The sequence below is a fragment of the Athene noctua genome, chromosome 15 (genome assembly GCF_965140245.1).
Source record: "Athene noctua chromosome 15, bAthNoc1.hap1.1, whole genome shotgun sequence".
Lineage (NCBI taxonomy): Eukaryota > Metazoa > Chordata > Aves > Strigiformes > Strigidae > Athene > Athene noctua.
Window position 1 is genome coordinate 8,608,344 of NC_134051.1, and position 21,908 is coordinate 8,630,251.

At 41.5% G+C, this 21,908-nt stretch overlaps 1 protein-coding gene across 1 annotated transcript in view; it reads left to right on the forward strand.

Moving 5' to 3' along the window:
- MAD1L1 (mitotic arrest deficient 1 like 1) overlaps positions 1 to 21,908 on the forward strand; it is a 377,323-nt gene that overhangs the window by 157,736 nt on the left and 197,679 nt on the right. The window contains exon 12 of the mRNA XM_074918998.1: positions 3,005 to 3,145. Coding sequence (XP_074775099.1) covers positions 3,005 to 3,145 — 141 coding nt within the window. The remainder of the gene's footprint in view (positions 1 to 3,004; positions 3,146 to 21,908) is intronic.

The following is a 21,908-nucleotide window of genomic DNA, read 5'->3' on the forward strand; positions in this document are numbered from 1 at the left end:
TGTGCTGAGTAAATTTTGGAAATTCCCAGAGGAACCACTTTTTAGTAATTATGATGAATACTCTCCTGATAGAAAGCAGGAAAGCAGAGGTGTTGGAAAAAGGATAGAAAGGGCATCTGAAAGTCCCTGGGGAGGTTTTAGATGGGGCTTGGGGAATATCCTGTTGTGTGGAATGAGGAGATATTGCAGCAATTACTAAATTAGGATTACATTTTAGAGAATCTTTTTAGACAGAGGACTTCTCAACAAGAACTTGTTTCCTGCCAAGCTAACAAGATCTTTAGGAGCAAGAGAGCAGCTTTCAGTAAGTGCTCTTGATGGGGAGAAATTTAAAAAATGGAGCTGGGGACCACTTGTTGGAAGCTGAGAATTGGTTTCATTACAGTATTAATATTTAGAAATAATTAAAGAGGAGAATTGAACTCCAGGATCAAGTGTTTAATTGTACAGCCCTTTATTTCAGCTTTTCAGCATTTTTTCCCAATACAGCTTGTGCTGTTTACCTTGTGTATTTTTTCTTGAGTTTACTCTTCCTTTAAGAGAAAGGCTTTGAAAGGCAAGATCTGTAGTTGATTTTAGGGTAAAGACAGCCTGTAGGGATGTCCTGCTCCCATGCAGTTTTTCCATCGTAACATGAAAGCAGAAGTTTGTCCTCCTTGCAGCTGAATAGCTCAGGGAAGTGCTAGGATCTTGCTGGGGATAATTCGAATGACCTAATACTTAGCAGTTAATTGAAAGCCAAGTTGCCAGGGGTCCTGTTTGCTGTTGAAAAAAAGCTAAGGATTTTGGGACTGCCCTGCTGTAATGGAGAGAACATTGTAGTGTCAAATTAGCACGTCGATGAAAGATTCTTAGTAGAAAATTAGGATGGCAAAGCTGTTAGGAGTACAGAGAAAGAGAGAGGATGCTGTAATTGCGGATCTAATTGCAACAACATGCAATGATCAAACCAATACCTTTGCTAAACACCGTCATTACGTTCTCTTCTGTGCTCTAGACAATGATTCTGCAATAAATGGGGAATGAAAGTAATCTCCTGAGCAAAACCAGTTTGCCTTCTGGAGAGTGGCTGGGGCGTTGGAGGGGGAGGAGGGGAAGGGAGTGATCCTGTACTGCTGCCTTTCTTCTAAACAAGTGCAGTACAAGGCAGGTGCGGTGTGACAGGGTTTGGGTTTTTTCCTTCTGCAGTAACATGAAAGTATTTCCTTTCATATGTCTCTCAGATGAATAATTCTTTCTAAACTATGGCAAAACCATTCTTTCCTTGGAAAAGTATTTCTCTTCACTCAGACCTAAGCAAGGAGCTAGTAATAGCTTCTGGTACTATTTATGTTAAAACCCGTTTTTCTTTATTATTTTATTGCCTCTGTTCCTTCAGCCTCAGGCTGTCCTTTGGTCTTGGGGTTCTTTCATCTGCTGACCAACCCAGTCATCTTGGCTGACCTTTCAAGCCGTGACATGCTCTGAACACGCGCTGTACCTCTGGCGGTGCCCCAGTCTTATTTTCATACCTTGAATTTGAATGTTCCTTCCCTTCTCCACATACACACTTGCTATCCACGTTTAGGCTTTGACCTTTAGATTTTGAAGGAGGAGATAACCTTTGTATACAAGGCTTGCTTGGCTGAGCAGTTAGCATGACCTTCACTATCTGAAATACAACCTGTTTCACTGGGGGGAGAGAGGAAAGGACATTTTTTTTTTCTACCCTGGCAATTCCTAATTTCCCCAAGAGAGCAGGATCCCAGTGAAGCATTTCAGTGTGGCCAAGCTGGGTTTGTGAAGTGCTTCAAGTTCGTTGTAGTGGCCTGGACTGGATATGAACTGCACAGCTATGAAGCTGGGTGATCTTCTCATAATATTTTAGATTTTTTGTGGTGGTAGAATTCACAGGAGGGAACTGGTTTGACCAGAGCACTTGGGCATTTCTGTAACAGAGGGAGCCTGTAAAGGAAGGCAGAACTGTAAGATTTTGTAAGAGTTTTTGCTCTTTAAATTTGTGCCAGGGGCCTATGCTGCTTTGACCCTTTTCATAGCCTCACAAACATCAAGGTTCTTCCATGTAGTCAAAAGATAAAACACTTTATCAGCTGGCTAATCCCTGTATGCATATTGCACATGTAAATGGTAATCTCTTTAAAACAAACTTGGACTTTTAAAAATTTTCGGCCTTTTGTCCTCATTCTTCTTTCCCATCAGTGCCTTGGAGGTAGGAGTTAAGTGCTGTCTGAAGTTGGGAACACATTAGGAAATACTTCAACCAGGAGCCCCCACAAAAAAGTTCTACCTTGAGCTTTCAACCCAAGCTTTATACTTGAGAGTGTGAATACTCTCAGGGAGGGGAGAGGGATCTTTCTTTTTGTCTTTCTCTGCAAATGTTTGATTATAATTGCCAACAAAGAGCAAAGTGAGCTAAATACATTGTCCGTGAGATACTAACCTTTGAGAAAGTATTATAAACACTGAGTATTGCAGTGTTTAACGAGTGATAAGTCACATACTATTTAGAGGATATTTGCTCTCAGACACTTTGTTCATTGTCAAATCGGTTTCATTTCTGTTGTGACAATTCTGTTCATTCATTGCTGGAACTTTTTGTTAGGAAAAATATCAAGTATTATGCTAAATATTTTGCTGAAGAAACCCATTCAGCCATGTTGAATTAGAATAATGTCTCCAAAAAGAAAGCAGGCTCTGTTTTCAGTTGCCATCTGCCTCTTAGAGTGTATGCATGTTGTTTTCCTGCAAGGGATCTGTAGTTTTGTATACACAAGACAGTCCAATTTTTCAGTTTTCAGAGCAGCAACATTTATTTTGTTAGAACTGTGTGTTCATGTCTGTGGTGTGATGCTGATATGAAGACAATGAGTGTATATCTGTCAGGGTTTCTTTGCTGTGTAAAAGAACAGTGGGCAAGAGCATAGAATGTTGTTTTGGGAACCCTCTCTTCAGAGTGAGGTCAGGGGCCTTTATCCCTAAAGGTGTTTGCTGTTCTTCCTGACAGGAGCGTGATGGGATGAGAGCTATTCTGGAGTCGTATGACAGCGAGCTGACCCCTTCAGAGCACTCGCCCCAGCTGAACCGGCGTATGCGTGAGGCCGAGGAGATGGTGCAGAAGCTGCATGCTCACAACACCGAGCTGGAGGTAAGAAGCATCAGGCTCTTAACCCCAGGGGTGAAGTAGTTGAGACCTTTAAGATTCCATTGTCTAGTGATGTGGTCTGCTCTCACAGAAGACAGGTTTGCAAAATTCAGACTTCAAAATTTCAGGATCAATAAGACCCACAAGTTGTTATTCTGCACCTGAAGCTGGCAAAAGCCAAGAATAATAATCTTTGGGTGTGATGAATGTGCTTTGTGTCAAGCATAGCTATACTGCACGGCTGGAGTGACAACTAGTCCCTGTGGGTTAAAGGGTTGTGTAAAGGGGAAGTAAATGGCTAATTAAATGTAGCAGATGTGGTGTCTTCTCTGTGGTCTAGTCTAAGTGATACACTGTATTGCATGTGTAGCAAGGCTCTTCTGTACACAGTTTAAGTGAGTGTGTGTTTATAAGAGCTTTACTCTAAGGGTTGAAGAAGTAAAGAATGTGTCTGCTGTTAATTCTTCACTTCTTGGCATTGGGCCTGAAAACCCCAGAATACCAGTAACTCTATTAAATGCTTTTTACTAGGTTTTCTCTGAGAACAAATGTTCTTTCCAAAGATAGAAGTATTTCTTGAAGGAATTCTTATATTATTTTTAGTTCTCTTTTTGAAAATTTGTAATTTGAAATGTGACTGTAATGAGGTAAATGTTAACATGTATTTGCCAAGCAGTTCCTTTCTTCTCTCTTGTACTTTGTCATAGTGGAATGGGCTTTATGGTCATGAGTTGAAATATTTGGAATATGTATGTGATCTTAAAGCTTGGCAGTTTTATTACATAGGCTTTACAATAGTCATAAGTATGTGAGTTTTCCTTTCTTCATGCCTGGTTCCACCATCACATAGATTTATAGATGCCGTAATTGAAATGGAGTAAAACTTGTAGAAATTGATGCTCCTTGGGTTCACGTTCAAGCCATAGAGTAGATTGTCCCACTGTGCACAAACCTCTTTGTTGCTCTGGCATCCTTAAAAATCCTCTTTTCTTATGTTGGTAGATGGGGACTTAAGTCAGGCAACAGTGGTTCCAGTGACCTTTAAAGCCTTAGCAAGCAGAGCATCATAGTGTGGTATAGAACAGTATCATGGTATAGATCCACTTCATCCCTGTTTCTCAGACAAGGAATTCTGCGGAGTTTTGATCTAGTTGATAGAGAAGTTACTGGTAACATCAGATTAAATGGAAATTTGCCCGAATTTGTCTTGTTGCAGAATGTTTTTCAGTGTAGTCTTTTGATCACCATATTGCTTACCACCAGACAGAGCAGGATTAGGTGATGCTGACATAAAGTGATAGGTGGCTATTTTATCCTTTTTTCTTAGTTGTTTCCGACAGTGCTTCTGGGTTGTTGGAGGGAAATTTCATGAATTGCTTCACTAAATAGGTCAAATGCGCATGGTGTCTTTGGGCAATTTACCTTTGCTTCTTCAGGTGAAAGCGTGGAAGAGTGTGGGAACCAATTGCTACATCTCTTTATTTATAGAAAACAAATTATAAGTTTGCTTTCATGGATATGGATTAGGGTTACATGGAACATTTCAGAAAGGAGCTGTGTTCTCTGGAGGTTTGTTTTGTGTGATGTCAGCCTTTAAGCCTTTCAAAGGTTTTGCTAGAAGCAGGATTCTAAGAGCTGATATTCCCCTTGTAAAGTAAAATTTTATGCTTCACTTGATTGTGTTTGCCTTTCTGACTGCAATGTTGACTGCTGAATCCCATCTATTTTGAAATTTGGGGGAAAAGTTTTCTGGTTAGTAAAAATCTGAAAACTGGAAAGGGAAGTTGAGGTACGGGCAGGATTCCTGGTGTCTCATCATCAGGAGCAGCAGCTGTAATCAGCTGCCTGTAGCTCAAAGAACTGGTCGATAGCAGCTATTAATAACTTCTAACATAATGCTCTGCACCCTCCCAGCACTGCTGAGCCTCTGTACAAATTTTAGAAATGTTGACACCTGCATGACTCATCTCACAAACAGAGGAGACAGCAGGAATGAGGCACCTTGGAGCCTCGGTTGTTTCTGAGATGTGGGAGAAGCAGTCTCTGATGGGGAGGGCGAAGGAGGGAAGGAAAAAGGGAACTTCAACATGTTTAAGTGTGGCAGAAGGGTCAGGCCGTCCTGGGAGCCCCTGGTGTGGATGGGCTGGGAGGGCAGCACACAGCCAGCTTGTACAGTAGCACAGAAGAATGAGAAGAGCCCATCTGCGAGCTTCACACATGGCAGCTGTCTCGTCCCACATGGTGGGTTATGAGGGGGGTGAATCTTTTGAATTCCCCGACAGCCTGTGTGCTGGTGGAAGAGCTGGTCAGGGGAAGAGCCGGTCGCTGCTCGGCAGAGCCACAGGGCAGCCGAGTCACAGCAGTGACTCAGAGGGACAATTGTGCTGGTGACTTTATTAACTGACCACTTTAGTAAGTGAATGGAGGCAATTTGGTAACAATCAACTGATAACTGTCCAGAGAAGGAATGAAGGCACTTTGACTTGAGACTATTTTCCTATTAACCCATCAATTATCAACCAATCACAATTCAATTCGTACAAAACTTAAACACATGAAAGGAAGAGAGCGGAAAGAGGAAAGAGAAAAAAGCAGAGGAGGGGATAGGAAAAGGGGAGATCATCACCCTTGGATCCCCAGCTTGGTCTGTAGGTGGTGGGTCGACAAAGACACACGTGGGGTGTTGCCTTTATATAGTCTTTCTTATGCATGCACAATAGGTTGTTCCAGAAGGTTCTCATTTTCTCTAGCTTGTACTTGCACGGTTAGGCAAGTTCTGTCTCTGGGCAAGAACAGGAGGGATGGGGAGGTAAATGGCTCCCCGCCCCACCTCCGCAGAGCTTGCTCTGCTCTCCCCCCACAGGGCGTCCCACTGGAGCTGGTTGAGACATCCTCTTTATGAACAGTTTCTTGTTTATAAACAGTTTTTGACAGCAGCAAAGCAACAATGTGTACAACTATCCTGATGAGATCTGGGTAATGTCTGGGCATGCTGCGAGGAGGGAGAGTGATGGATCTGAGCTGAAAAGGCCTGACTGACACTTTTACTTTTTGCTAGGCTAAGCTGGTTAAAGAGTGGAAACAATGAAGATCCCTGGCTGGCAGAGGATATACCACTGCAGTACCCACAGTTATGCCCAGAGAGGAGTGCTTCTGGCAGCTCAGTGTATGCTGGGAGTGTAAGCTAAAACAGGGCTGTGTGGTTGTGCAGGAGCAGCCCTTGCACAGTCCCTGGGTGCTGCATCTCCGCTGTGGGGGCTGCAGGTATCACTACGGTCCCGGAGCATCCTGAGTTTAATAGCTCTTAGAGCCTCTAAAGCAAATGCACCCTCTTGCATTGCATTTTGTAGCTTCTACCTTTCAGCTTTGTTCATAAACCTTAAAATTCATACCATGCGCCATGTCTCTCTTCCCTGACTTCTTTTATCACAGTTTTTTTTTACTTTTTTTTTTCTTTCCTACAGACTACTTAATTTACTAAAATCTCTTTCTGTGCTCCTTAGCAGAGAGCCCTTCAATACTTCTTTTTTCTTGTTTCTTCTGGCTGCCCTAATCTGTTACCAGTAGCCCCACCTCTGAACAAGCCACAGAGGTAAGAAGTGATGTTCTTAACAGGGATTTTTCCTTACTCTAAAAATGGAGATTTCCCCATCCAGTCCAGCAGCAGCTCTGTGTGAGGCAGGAAGCTCTCTGGTGAAGATGGAGTGATAGCGATAACACAGTAGGAAAGAGGCAAAACCATGTGGGACTAGAAAAATTTCAGGCTGAGGAAACAGCTTTTAACTCATTAGGGAGATGAGGTCTCTGATAAGTTCTTTTCTTGATGTATAAATGGAGATGGAAAGCCATTTAAAAGAACACAGGGAATGAGAGAGGAGTGTGTAAGCCCTGGAGGGTTTGTGTGAGTAGTTTATTAATTTATGCTGGGAGGCTGGAGTTAGGTGATACACTGAGTCGTGCCTGACTCCCTCGTTCCCCAGCCCTTGCTGGGCGGGACGGCTCCTGGGAGTGCTGCTGCGTCTGCATGGCAGACATCACCTGGGTTACAGCTACCTTTACAGAAAATGACATAGAGAAGGATGCTTTCATCCCAGTTCACTTCAGAGACACAGTCTTGCAGTGTAACAACCATCCTGTCAGAGCCTGATGGGGCAGAGGACTGGAAGACAAAGAAAGGCCGATGGGGAACTTTTTAAATTCCCTTCATTGATTACTGATGACAAAAGCTGGATCTCTAATGCATGGACATGTGAACATGTAGTCTGTTCTGGGACTGAAAATGATTCCTTTATCCCCTCCAGAACTGCCTGCCCCCAGCCCAACCCCACAATGCTGATCTGGCTGGAGAGGTTCATGAAAGTACTTTGCAGTGTTGAATATAAATCGGGGGGGAAATGCAAAGAAAACTGCCATCTGAAATGGTGGCTGGAAAAGCAAGCAGGCTGTGTCACCCTATTTCATGTGGTTAATGAAGTGTCACTCACCATCTTTTTAAAAGTGTGTTTTAGAACTGAAGAGGGAATGAGTTTGTCCCTGGCCTGCCTGCTGTAAATACTTAAAATAAACAAAACTGTAGCTGTATTTATATCACAGCATGAATTTTTGTTTTGATACCAGTGATAACAGTTTTCTTGCCAATCTTGGTTAACTTTTACTACCTTATCTCCCATTACTTCTAATTTGAAGGTAAATATGACAAAACAAGAAGCTGCTTCTGCTGCACACAACAGCTACTGGGAAAAAGCTCTGATGTGGAATTTAGTGTTTGAAAAGTTAAATCAAGCTGCACAAAAGAGAAATCATCATAAATATAACTCCATTAATAGCAATTTTATTACAACACACTTGGCTCCATATGAAACTTTAATGAAGAGAGATTTGCAAGGAAGACTCATGCTGACACCTTCAATGGTCTCCAGCATTTTTTACATTGAGAGATTCACACTGTCTGTGAGCACCATATGTACTCTAATCAGTTAATTATGAGTCTGACAGTTTCAGCACATGAAGTGCCATATGTTCTGTGTTTTTGTTCCACCATGGGCATTACTGGTGACCTCAAAACTCATTGACCAAATACTGTCACCTTATCTGTACCTGATAACTGCAGTGCATCTGCTGGTGGAGAAAATTGGGCATTGTTGATTCTTGGGATGTTAGTCACAGATCTGCTCCTTGCAAAGGGAGTCACTTAGCAGTCACCCCGGTGTTTAAAGCACTTAAATTTTACGTGTGGATGCAATAAAATGTTTATTTGAGCAGTTAACAGTTCCTCCTTGTCTCTCACCCAGCTTCTCCCATCAGTGCTTTTTCACTTTTTTACCTTTTTTTTTTGTCCTCTTTTATCCACACTTGATGTTTATCTTGCTTTATCCCCCCTCTGTTGTATTTCCCCTCCCCCTCAAAGATAAATTGCTTTTTTACATAGCAGAAGGGGTTTCTGTAATGATGGGAACTTTACAGAGAAATTTCCTCCCATCTGTGCAAGGTACAGAGGAGTTTGTTTTAATTCTCAGATTTCTTCTGCCTGCTTTCTCTACCTCTCTGCTGCCATCCAACCTTTGTGCAGTTTTTTTCTTAGTGACAACTGTAAGAAGCAGCGAGAAGATTATTCTGCTCACTTTGGATGGCCATAAGGAGCTAATCCGAGTCACTAGAGCTTTCCTGCCACTCCAGAATGGCATATGTTTCACTTGCCCAGACTTCTGCTGTCATTGTAGCATCTTGTCTGTGACTCGTGGGAGAAAACAAGCTCTCTCTGGAGATGATGCTAATATGCTCCATGCATCAGCTACCACTGATTGCTGAAGCAGTCACAGGGCTGGACATCATCTTCTGACAAAGCAAACACCTTGTTGAAATAGCATTTTGAACCAGAACGCTTTGGCATCTCTTGGCAGACTCGAGCCTTCCCAGAAACCACTGCAGTCCTTTGCATTTTTTATTATTTTTTTTTTTTTCCTAAAGGAGAGTAGGTCAGGCTCCGTGTCCTCCGGCAGTCCCGCAAAATGGATTATCTTGGGTTGTCTTTTCTTTCACACGTTTCATCTTCCTTCAGACCTAAGTGACCTTGTCAAGTCAGGGAGCCATTAGTTTCCTCCCCTTCCTTTTACACCTGCCAGTGGCTGTGTTCTGGGACAGCACCTTGCAAATAACCGTCATATAAATGAGGAACTCAAGTCACGGAGGGGTTTAATGATTTGTTAAAGGTGACAGTCCCTGCTCTGTGGAAGAAGAGTGCCTCTTAAAACAGGATGATATTGCAGCAGAGCCTGTCTCTGCGTATCTGAGACTTTTTGTTTGGTTGAACTCAATTTCTATTAATATTTTTGAGGAGATTCCCCATTTTGGATCTGTCCTGTAAGTTAGTAATTGATCAAGAGAAGTAGTCCATGGCACTGCCTTATACTGGAGATATTCTGCACAAGCCATCATTGTTTTCAGTACAGGTAGATTTTTACAGCTATTTTTAGTGTGTAGATGCTCTGACAGTTTAAGAATGGCTTTAACTCAAGAGTTCCTAGGACCACAAGCCTCTATCATTCTTAAGAAGTGAGAATGTCTGGGAACCAACTTGCATAGAGTAAATTAAATCATTAACTAAAATGATATCTGTTTGTTTAGCCTATGATAAGCTGCTTTATAGACAGGCCCCCAGAAAAATGAGTAGTTGCTGAACACCAAGCAGCCGTAAAGACCCTTTTGCCACTCTTGGCTGCATGTTGAAGTAGGCTATTGAAGTGCATGGGACAGAAAAGCATTTTCCAACTCTGCTGCGTTCTTGTGCTTCTAGTGCAGTAAGACCAAGGGGAACATGTAGTTTCCATCACCTCTTGCTGAAAGTCATGCTCCGGATGTAGACATAGTCTGTGACACTCTGTCCCTGTTCTCTTACTGACTACATCATGTCTTGACTCTCTGAAGGTAAGAATTTCTAGTAATGATAAATTATCACCTGTGCTAGCAATGTAGGGAGTTTAGGTTTATTTTTTTCCTGCTGTCTGAAGTGTTTCAATCTGCAGGAAGCACACCTAGCCTAGGTGAGACTGTGCTAATATCATCAACTGCTGTCTAGGTGTGATGCTGAGAGGATGTGGGAACGCTCCTGTACTCAGCCTCCGAAGGATCTCGCTTCAGCCCCAAGCAAATTGATAGATGACAGCAACAAAAAGATTTCTACCCCTCCCCCCAACTATGCTCCCCTTAAAATGCTTTTGGTATGAACAAATCCTTCTGTAGCCTCTTCTGGTGATGTTATGAATAACCAAGCACAAACAAGGCTTGACCTAGGGAATTTGGATTAGCTTCAAATGTACCTGGCTATAGGAGACAAGAGAAACAGATGAACTGCGTCTAAATTCCTACAGAAGATTTAAAATTGGGTTCGTTCTTAGTGATGTTTTGGAAATAGAAGATAACTGGTGTGCAGTTATGAGTCATATTTACCACAATAGAACAGGGGAGAGTGCTTCATACGGTGTTGAGAGCTTTAAAATGCTTTACACTGGAGAGCCTGCATGTCTGTGCCTAGAGATACAGACTCTGCAATTAGATGTCTTTAGGTGGAGGAGGAAGCAAGAATACATTTGGAGTGGGAGCAGTGGCCCCATCCACCGCAAATGGCAGCAGACAAAAACGAGCTGCTTTTGTGCAATATGGTGCATTTCACCTCCTGCTGCGAGGGTGCAGCGGCGGGAGCAGGGGGCTGAAATCAGGATGCAAGTAGCGCAGTGATAACATGTCTCTTCCCTCACAGGCAGAAGGCAAAAGGAAAAATGCAAATTAAGCATCTTTGAGGAATGGGGTTAGGAACAGGTAGCTTCCAGCTTTTCAAGGGGAAGGCTTTGAAAATGTAGAAATACATTCCTGCATCATACGTCAGTCTCCCTCGCTTGCTGTTGCAAGCCGGGCAGTGTGGAGGGAAGGTCTGGGAGTCAGCAGGGAGATTGCTCAGTGGGTTCCTCCAGTGCTTGCACCATTTGCCAGTGTTGCTTTCCATGGTTACAGAATCGTTTGGTTTTTTACAATGTTAGAGAAACATTCAACAAATAGGACAAACCGCATTCTGCATTTAATTCGGAGATGTAACCTCTTTGAATCCCTTCCAAGCAGGAAAGTGTGGTGGTTTTATATAGCACTGGTCTCATCCATGCAGACTGGCACTGCTGTGCCACGTGGCTGGTAGCAGGGTTTGTCTTTGGGGGTACTCAAGTGATCCTTGGACGAGAATGATCAAAGCTTCCCAACAACTTCCGGGATACGTGGTCTCTTTTTGGAGCAGGATGATAAAATCCCATTGGAGGCAATGCCACATCCTCCAGAGCACTTCCAGCCCAAAGTTGTCTGGAGTTTGTGGTACATGTTCATGTGACTCACCACCAGATAAATAGTTTGGTGCCTGGCTCATTAGGGACTGGAAAATGCGTCTGTCCTGGCCAATTTCTCCCCAAACTAAATCCAAGCTTTGTTTATGTTAGGTTTCCCAGAGGTGCTCTCAGGCCAGTGCATCTCATCTTCTTTGAACTGTATTGGTGATTCAGGCTTCAGTGCTAGCACAGACATAAGGTTGGTGTTAAATGTCTCCTAATTATTAAAACTACTACTTAGGAACATTCTCACATCAATGAAAGCTTTAACAGCTCATGGAAACCAAGCTATTCTGGGGGAGAAAGGAAGTAAATATATTGTGAAAAATGTAAAAGCTAAGACTGCACATTGGGATAGTGTTTTACTTGGAAAATGCCACAGAAATTTTAGTTACTCCCTAACTCTGCATTATATTAATGACATTAAATAGTTCTTGTCTGGCATGTTAAGAGAGGTTCTGAACTTGTTGAGATTTGTTAATTTTTATGATTGAATTTAAATTCTGTGATTTGTAGTGCTTCGTTTCAGAATAATTACATAATCTTCACATAATTTCATATTTGAAGTAGGTATTTGTAAGTGTTTTCATGTCATCTTTTAATTCACAGTGATGGTCTCCTCTAAGAAAGAAGAATTAATATTTTTAATTATTATTTTTTATTTAAAAACGTGCTGTAAAGATTCCAAAGATTTCCCCCAGGGCTTCCATGCAGGCTTGTTACATGGATCAACACATTTCTGTCCACTGTGTTTCTACGGGCTCCAGCTACAGAGTTTTGTTGAAATCCTGTTACCAAATACTTACAATATATAAACAGAAAAAGTGCTTTGAGCAAACAACATCAGCACAAGCTTGTTCCCATGCCCTTGTTGGTTCTAATGCTCCTGCTCTTTGCAGTTTGCAAGGACTGTAAGATCCACTTGATACGCTTAATACTTTGGTTATTGTGGCAATTAGAACAACAGTAGTTGCTGTCTTGATTTTCCTTTCGAATCCCATTGATTCTTTATTTCGGCCTTAATTACCAATAGTAGAAGAGGTGTTTCTTCAGGGAACTAATTAGTCTGAAAAGCCTGGTTCAGCATAGTGCTTAGAGCACAGTTAGTTGAATGGTGCCTAAATGCAAGAGCCAATTGCAGTAGTTTTATTTCAGAACATACATATTTATTCACCCTTAATACTTCCTCATAGTTCTTATGAGTCACATTTGCTCCCGTATCTTCCTCTATGGACTGGTTGGTCCATAGGCTGCAGCACCTCCATTTCCCCAGTTCAGTTTCATATTAAGGTAATAAATTAGAGCATGGCAACATTGCAAGTCATAACTTGAACAGAATTTAAAGGAAGGTGTCTGGAATTATCTTTTTTATTTTTCTCTTTTTCACTTGAATGTGACTAGCCTACTAATATTTGAAAAAGGCTGGGAACACAATAAGTGAAAAAGCCAGCTGATAACGGTTTTCACCAAGCTGTGAATAAAAACTGAGCTGTTGATATAGATCTCCTCTGTTCAGGGGTGGTCCAAGTAAATTGTAAGGAACAATTCTGTTTTCTCAGAGACTTTGCAATTTATCTATTTACTTTAATCAGTGTTAATGTCAAATGTGCTTTGATGGTGCTAAAAGCTTTTCAGCAAACCAAACTGGAAGTCCTGAGTTTTGGAAAAAGCCACAGTCTTCCTGTAATGCAAGTTGTAGCATTTTTCTTTTGAATTTTATTTATGCTGTTTAATAAAACAGGAAGTACCACCGTACAATACGTGTGCCATGAATCCAGCTGTGGTGACAGTAACATAGACATGAAATTCACGGCACATTGATTTGACATATTGAACTGATTTATGTGTCCAATTTGTTTAAATGGGTATAATGGCTATAGCTTTGATGAATGTACACTCAAATTTCAGTTCCGTTCAAGACCACGTTAAAACCAGAACTGATTTCTGTTTTAAAGCATTGATTTTTATCTGTTATGTGTTTTCTTGCCTGCATTCCACTCATGAGACTCGCAAACATGAGTTCTTACAACATCAACTAACATTTCCTTTTGGAAAATTGTAGAAACAGCTCATTTTCGGTTGGAAAGTTGATTCTTGGAAGAGTTGCTTTACCTAAATATTTTTAATTTTTAAAGGAAGTCAACAGGAAGCTTGAAAGATTACATGTTACACTATTGTTGGTGTATAAAAACCCAATGATACATTGAGTAGCTATGAACATGAACAGAGTAATTTTTTGTAGAGGTTATTTTAAGTAGTAGTGTGTAATGGGAGTGTTTTTTGAGGCTTCTTTGCATAAAGACTGCCACTGTACATTATTTATGTACACAAAGAAATGCTGAATGTATCAGTCTTAATTTATGGGAGTATCTCTTGAGAGCCCAAAACATCTGAATTTTTCTTAGAGTCAGGGCTGTGTAGTGCAGTTGGAACTGTCCTAATGGTAGAGACCATAAACCAATTATCTTTATGTGGCAGATATTATTGCTACGCTAGTTGTTACCAACCTTACTTTTGGCAATTATGTTCTGACTACCCTTAATTTTATTAACAGTTCATACAGATACAGTCTTCTTCACTTTCTAATTATCTGGTTTATTCTCTTTTGCAAGAGGTCATTTAATTAGTAGAAAAAGCAGCCTTGGGATAGATCAGTTCCCTGACCTTATTTCTCAAATATTCAGGTAAAATGTGTGCTCCTTTGACCTCCATGGATCTGGTTATACCTAGCAAAATAAGGAAGCCTTCTGTGACCTGTATGAAGAAGGGTGTTACAGACGGCAAGGAGCGCTGTCTGCATGACTGTGGTGACAAACCCTTGTTTCTCTAGGTGGGAACATTCAAGCAGTGGCTAAACCATGTTCACATGTTATTTGCCTTCCATGCATGAGGGTTTGAAAGGGCAAGAGCACCTGCTTGCAGAGTGCTGCAAGGAGACCCCCCCATTGTTCAGAGAGCCTCAGCTGGAGGTACCTGGGCCTCTGACGCTGCTGTTCTTACTAGATGGAGATTGCTTTGTCTGTGCTGTTTGCTCAGAGATCATCTGAGTGTACTTAATTGTATCTCAGCTGCAGCATGGCAGCATGCAGAGCTGTTGAAAAGAGAGAAGTTGTTAGCATTATGTATGGTATTTATTTAGAGTTGCTCATTGTGCTTGGCAGAGGCTGCCTGGGGGCTTGTGATGAGTGCAGAACTACCTATGCAGATGAATGTAATTCCTGGGAATGTTTATAAGAGTATAAAATACATGATTAGTCTTAAATTTTTTCAACATACATGATACCAAACATATCCAAACTTGTTTGGAAGTGTCAGATAATTGGAAAATTTATTATTACTACCAAAAAGCACAATGTAAATGCATGTGTATACATACATACGTGTTCCTAGTGCATATTCAGGAAAGCGTATCTAAAGAACTCTAGATGACTGACTTTATGCTCTTAAAATAACATAGTGTCCCAGGCTAATTCTACAGGCTTTTTATTGCTTTGCTGTTTACTTACATTTCTGAAGACAGTAGGTGAGACTATCACAGCTATATAGAGAAATGACATTTATCTTCACAGTGCAGCATAACCTTATCGTTCATAAGTGGCATTTTCTCTCAAGATAATGAGCACCTTTTTATTTAGGCGAGGCAAGACCCAAATTCATCGCATATGTTTTCTACAGACCATCAACACTTTACACATTACTGTAATTGTTGCAGATATTAGTTTCTGTTGCATTCCACTTGCTCTTTGGATTCCACTTATTCTTGTTTCTGAACAGCAAAGGGAATTGAGAGAGAAATGGTCATGGTCGAGTTTTCATGAGCACCTGGGAGCTGCTGCAGGGCACAAATACGGCCACTCCTACACCAAATGTACATTTTATATACCCTTCCTATATGGCTTCTTCCACAAAGAGTGGGTCACTATTTTGGCATGTATGAGCCTAGGATGGACAGGCAAGCTTGTGGTGCCCTGAGGTCAGCCACTTTTAGGCAAAGGTGAATATTAGGTGAAGTTATTTTGAAACAGTAGCTGTTTATCTGCTTGGTTAAGAAGAAAGAAAATCTAAGCATGAACAGAAGTTTTTAAAAAAAGTGTTCACAATTCATACTTGCAAATATTTACAGAAGGGAACTATCTGTCATGCTCCATGTTGCCTTACCCCAACATTATTGCTTGTTTTAATTTGCCTGCAGCATTAGCTGTGTGTGTACTCACTGCATCCCTTGTAATGCCCATCCACCAGCGAGCAGGTACACGCCTCTGAAATAGCACTCCCAGGCTCAGAGCATCCCATGCTGTGTGATGGAGGAGCAATTCAATACATCTTGTACCTTTGTGGCGGGAGCTAATAACTGAGATTATCTTGGCATATGTTCTGATTTCTTTCCTATCCTTGCCAAATGGAGATCTTTTATGTGTCTATAGCACGGCTTTGCTAGACAGGCACTCAGGTGCAAGGAAACTCAAAGGTTTCTAATGGGACCATCAAGCTGTTTCACCTTTTGCCTTGTCAGTCTGCATTTGCTAGAGCGAGAAGCGATTGTGGGTTGCTGGATTGCTTTCCTGAAATGAGTTGCTGTTTGGTTTACTCGGAGAAGATAAACACTTGCATCTCAAAAATATCCTGTCTGGCATCTTTGTTGGCAGTCTCAGCAGAAGGGCCAAGGAACGAATGGACCATGTCTAAGATAAAATTGCAATGCTCCCTCTGGAGTTAATCCTTTCAATCCAAATGTGAGCAGCACTGATGGGGCAATGTAAGGAAATATGCACTCTGGTCTTTCTGCTCTCTGTTATGGATAAACAAAGGACTTTGATTAAACCCGCACCTTGCCCTCACAGTAACTCTCCTGCAAGGTTTTACAATGAAAATTAAAGTGTTGGTTGACAAACACAGAATATATATCATGCCCGTGCTATGCAAGGATGATTTGTTTACTTGTGCTGTTCCTGTAACTGCAGTTGGGTGGGTTTTTTTATCCATTGCATACCCTTTCCAAATCTTTTTTTTTTAGGTAAGGGAAGATATTAATTTATGGAGTTTAACAGTTTGGATTACAGGCCTTTTTGATAGCCTTCTCCACCTCCCTACAGAAGCAAATCATTTAACTTTTGAGAAAGCTGTAAATTTTTGCAGAGCTGCCATGGAATAAGCCTCCATCCGCACAGAGGAGAAGGCTCTGAGGAGGTCTTGGGCTGCTCACTGGCAAACTCCACATGCTGGACAAGATCTGCCATGGAGTTGCAAGGAAGGGCTTTAGAGGAGTAGTGAAAGACCTTAAAGCTGGTCAAACTCCTTGGAAAGAGAAACCAGAGGTTTTCTGCTCCTTGGATTCTGTAAGAACCTCCTTCAGGCTTGAAAAAAGGTACATAGGATTAAGAGGAGTAATTAAAAAGGATAATTAAGTTGGCTGCTTTGATGAATGCTGGAAAGCTGGAGCCTGGGGATGTTGTGGGCAGTCAGACTAGCTGTGGGAAAGAGGCTGAGAGTGAGCAGACAGGTTGGAACAAGAGCTGTGAAATAAAAATTCCAGTTATTTTGAAAAACAGTTATTTGGTATTATAAAATGGAGTTTATTAGAAATTTTCCTGCAAATGCTTTCCAGAAACTAGATCCTCTCAGGGAATGACTCAGATTCCCCTAGCTCTGTTGTTCATTGACATGAGTGTTTCAACCTGTCTTATGATGTGGATGGTTGCTTAACTTCAGTAGTTTTGAGTCCACTCCTATTTTGGATGACTCTTACCACAAGATGGCTGCATGAATGCTTCCAGTGCTTTACTTTAATGACTGCACTTAATAGTATGTTGTATCTGCTATGTAGCAAAGACTAGAAATCGGTACAAGATGGCCCATGGGAGCTTCAGTTTTCAGATAAGACTCTACTGATAACATAAAAGCCTTCTTCAAGTTGTGGGTATGTGGGGATCTTCAGGGCATCCTCAGTCTTAAATCACAAGCACATTTTCCCTGTGTACTCATCATTTAAATACCAGCTTCAGTTTGCCTGCAGAAAGCAGTTCCATCGTAATGTCGAGCCTGGGCACTGATTCTGAATGAACCGCACCAAAGTCAGCATCATGGTTGGCTGTTGTGTTTCGCATGTGATAGATGCTGCCTCTGTTACCTCTTTGACCCTCTGCCCCTGCTTTTCTCAAGTGTGGCAAGGTTAGGAACTGATGCTCTGATGTAACTGTGTGCCTGCTCCCATCCCTTGTCCTTCAGTCCTCTGGAAAAGTAGAGACAAAAACATATTTGTGAATTTCATACATTTGAATGGCTTCAAGTCTTTTTTATCCCTCCTTCCCACACCCCATCCTCTTCTATTTCTTTATATTTTTACCATGTTTCTTCTACCTTGTTAGCCACCTCATTCCCAACAAGCCGTTAAGCAATAACAAGAGAAAACAAAAAAACCTTGCTGTTCCCTTCATGTGCTTGCTTTGCATTTGTTGCCTATTTATAGATCATTCGTTTAAGCCATGGTGGCAGTCAATTAGAAATATGGTGAATCCTCCTTTCAAGAGTGTGCCAAGAGAGGATCTTTTTAGTTTGTTTGCTTTTTTATGATTTTTGCTGGAGCCTCTACAGTGTGCTTGAATTCCATTGGGATTTGTTTATTTTTAATAAATTCTCAAATGAAAGTAGAAGAGTTTTGCTCCTCTTCAAGGAAGTTACAGGAGTATGACCATGGTGTGCAGGGATGTTTGATTTTATTTGAGGATGGTAAAAATTGATTTTATACAATTTTTTTTTTTTTCTTCCAGTTGTCATTTTTTTACTTTTTCAATGTGAGGAATGTTGTTGGATATAGAGGTACTGTTAACACTCTCCCCACCCCCCTACAACTTCAGGCAAATTCTGCCTCTAAATCCTAGTCTGTTTGTAGTACAAAACCAATGGGGTATAATATTATAAATTGTGACTGGCTCTGCAGCCTTGCAAAGGACACATGATTTTTGTGCTTTGATTTCTCCTTTTGTTGATTTGGTGCTAATCGTCTTCAGTCCTTCGTGGGGCATTGGAGAGGTAGAGAAAGTTTATACTGGTGTATCCCAAAGAGTGAGGCAGGAGTTGTGGATGAGACACAAGTACATCACAGGTGAGATGTTGCGTGAGACCTACATTAATAAACTCAGCTGGACTTTTGCTGGCTCCATGGGACATGATGAGGTGTGGAGTATTGCCAGGGTTTTTGAAATGAGATTTGTCTTCAAGGAGGCTGGAAACCACTGATTTATGCAATACCTGGAAATGTAAGTGCTGGCATTCTCCTTCAAGGGTAGGAGCTCTTTGTTGTGGGTAGGTATGTGTTGGGAAAAGACTTTTTGGTTTGTTTTTTTTTTTAATGCCACATATTATTGGGAAGAACTAAGGTTGGTTTTGATTTTCCAAAACAGATTCAGAAAGCAAATACTGTTTTAAACTGGGTCTCTGCATTTGCCAGAGCCTCTGCAGAATGGTTTTAGCAGTCAGTAGCTGTACTAGTTTAGTATGTTTTTCGCTTTTTTGTTCCCCCCCTACTGCTCTTTGTTTTTATGCCATGATACCCTGGCAGGACAACCAGGATGAGGCAGAGTTTTCTGGTGGGCAGACCCAGACAACAGGTATAAAATTCCTGTTTGGCCTCAAATGTGAATATACCTTCTGCATCAAAGAGGAGAGTCTCTCTGCTAAACTTGCTTTGCTCACAGTGCTGTACAGATAATACAAGAAAATGAAGGTACAGGATGAAGGAGGACAGTTATCCTGTTTTTTTCATCTCGCCTCCTGTGATAGGACTCAGTTCTTTGCTCTGGGTCCTTGTAGGTCAGTTGTGTTTTGAGCAGCCATCAGTGCAGATCAGCTGTGCTAAGCACACTGTGACGTTCGGAAATCCCTGTCTGGAAGGGGAATTGAGCAATGAGCTTCTACTAATTATAATAGCTATGTTTAAAATGTAACATTTGCTTTATTGAGCAAAATCCAACTACACACCCAGACTAGAGACTGGAAATACTCTGGCAACAGAGGAGACAGGTCCTCAAGAAACGGATTCGCAGGACGGAAGCAAGGGTAATACAAGCGTTGTTTTGTCAGAGCAAACATTGCACGGTCTTGTCCAGGGGGGTGAATGTTGCTACCCAGCAACTTTCAAGAGTGTTTGAAATTTGTTGGAGACCCTCCGAAGCTTAGGCACTTTACCCACTGTTCTGCTGTTCTGCCAAATACACTGGCTATAATTTTTCAATCCAAGGGTAATGGTGTCTTAAACCTCTCCTTGACATTTATTTGAGCTAGCACAACCTGTGCAGTAGTACAGAATACCAAGACAAGATACCAAACTAGATTAAAATTAACCTAGAAGAAAAAAAAAGTTGGATTTAAAGATGATTCTTCACTTCCCCGATAGTATTTTCCAGCTGGCTTACAACAGTTGCACTGGGAAGTATGCCGACACGTCTGAGGGCTCCTGTTGGGCGTGTGTTTGTGGGGATAGCAGTGAGATACAGTTAGGGACAGAGCTCACAGCACACACATATCATTAAAGACATCTTTTCTGAACTATCACCACACAGCACCAGGTACCAAGCAGCCTTGGGCAGCTTAGAGGAAGGTACTGCCATTGAGTACTCCGGGGTGCTAAGGTCAGTATGAATTGTGCAGCAGCCTTGTTTTAATAGGTAGGAAGGTTAATCAAAGTGACTTTGAAGTTAGGAGACTTGTATATAAAGAAACCTACAGCTGTGCTGCTGCTTAGCTTCCAATATTCTTTGTTTCATCCAGCTACAGATCTTCTGGCTGGGGTCTAATCCATGCACAAAACCCTCTTCCTCACCATTGCTTCCACCTGGGGCAGAGGCTTTCCATCCATACGGCTTTTGTCTGAATTTCTATTCAGATTCTAACTCCCATGAAAAGCTTCTTTTAACTCGTAACCAAGTGTTAGTGTTTCTCTCCAAAGATACTGACCATCCACTCGTGTCTTCAGAAGCATTGCCACCCTTAAACTATAGGGGTGTAGAGACCTCTTCTTGGCAAGCAAAATATTGTCCAGGTATTCAGCCGTCGGCCCACTGAGAAGTGATGATAGTTCTTTGTACCTTTAAATTAGAAGTGACGTACTCACATAAATCATTATAGCAGTACTGTATGCAAACACAGTGCCTGGGTCCAGAGTAGTTTTGAGATGACAGTGAATTGGGGTGAATACCCTTATTCTTGACTTTGAGAAGTGCAGTGACAATGAATCATTCTTAGTGATGAGATGCAGCAGTGCTGACTCATTGGGCTGAAATTAGAAGGGCTTTTTTAGGTAGAGATGTAATTCTACCATTTTTTCTGATGAATGGATGAGTGAACATTTTTGTTGACTAATTATCAGACTTCATCAACTAAATGTTGTTTCTTTCCCTCTAGCTATCAAACCTAGTTTGGAGACAACTGGCAGGGGGAGAGCCTAGGTCCAGGGAGGTGGTACTGGAAAAAACACGGAGGAAGGAGTGGCAGAGAAGTTCATAATTTGGTAGACTTGCTGAGTGTCATATTGGCACCACTTTTAGTTTTTGAGGTTCCCTTTTTCTGGGCTTGGTAAGTGCTAATGTTTGCTTTCATCAAGATAGGGTTTTTGGAGCCTGAACTCATTCTGCTGATAATCTAAAGGAGACAAAGAAAAAAATAATTGCTGGAGTTAAAATTTTGCAGGAAGTTAAACGACTGCACAAACATTTGCTGCCTCCTTCCCTAACCAACGTCGTCATTACATCTAGTAGCAAGGAATTCTGTTCCCGTTAGCTACTGTGTCTTCTGCTTGTAGTCTCTAGCACTACTTCCCAGTTCAAGAAAGTTTAATACAACCTGAAGAAAACATCATGCTCACTGGATCCCAGAATCACAGTACCAGTTTTCAGGTCACTTAAATAGTGATGAATAACCAGGTTCCCAGAGGTGCTACATTCATTTCAGAATCTGGTGCTGGTGTCCCTTCATTTTGGTTTCAGAGATTTGATCACAACACAGTAAAATTAATTCTCTTTGGTGTCCTCCAAATTATTTGTATTCCTTTCCTTTTTTTTTCTGTTTCCCTGTGGAATGAGCTGATACTCTCCTAATGTTTTTTAGTTGCACTAATATATTAATAATCTGTTTTACTCCTGAAAAGAGATTTGTGGTCATCTCTCAGTAGACAGGTTTTATGCCAGGTTATCTTTCTGCTGTTGGGCTAAAATTTTGCTTAGGGGAGCAGCAAAAGAGAAGGGACTCCCTGCTACAACTGCACCCTCAGCTGCTTTTCTGAGGTAGATGTATTTCTGAGCCCACAAAGAGAGTATCAGTGGTAGAAGCCTCTCTGATGGGTGTTCCAGTGGTGGGGAATGACTCCTCTGGAGAGTCCATCAGCAGCCGGTAGTCACTCGTGTGTG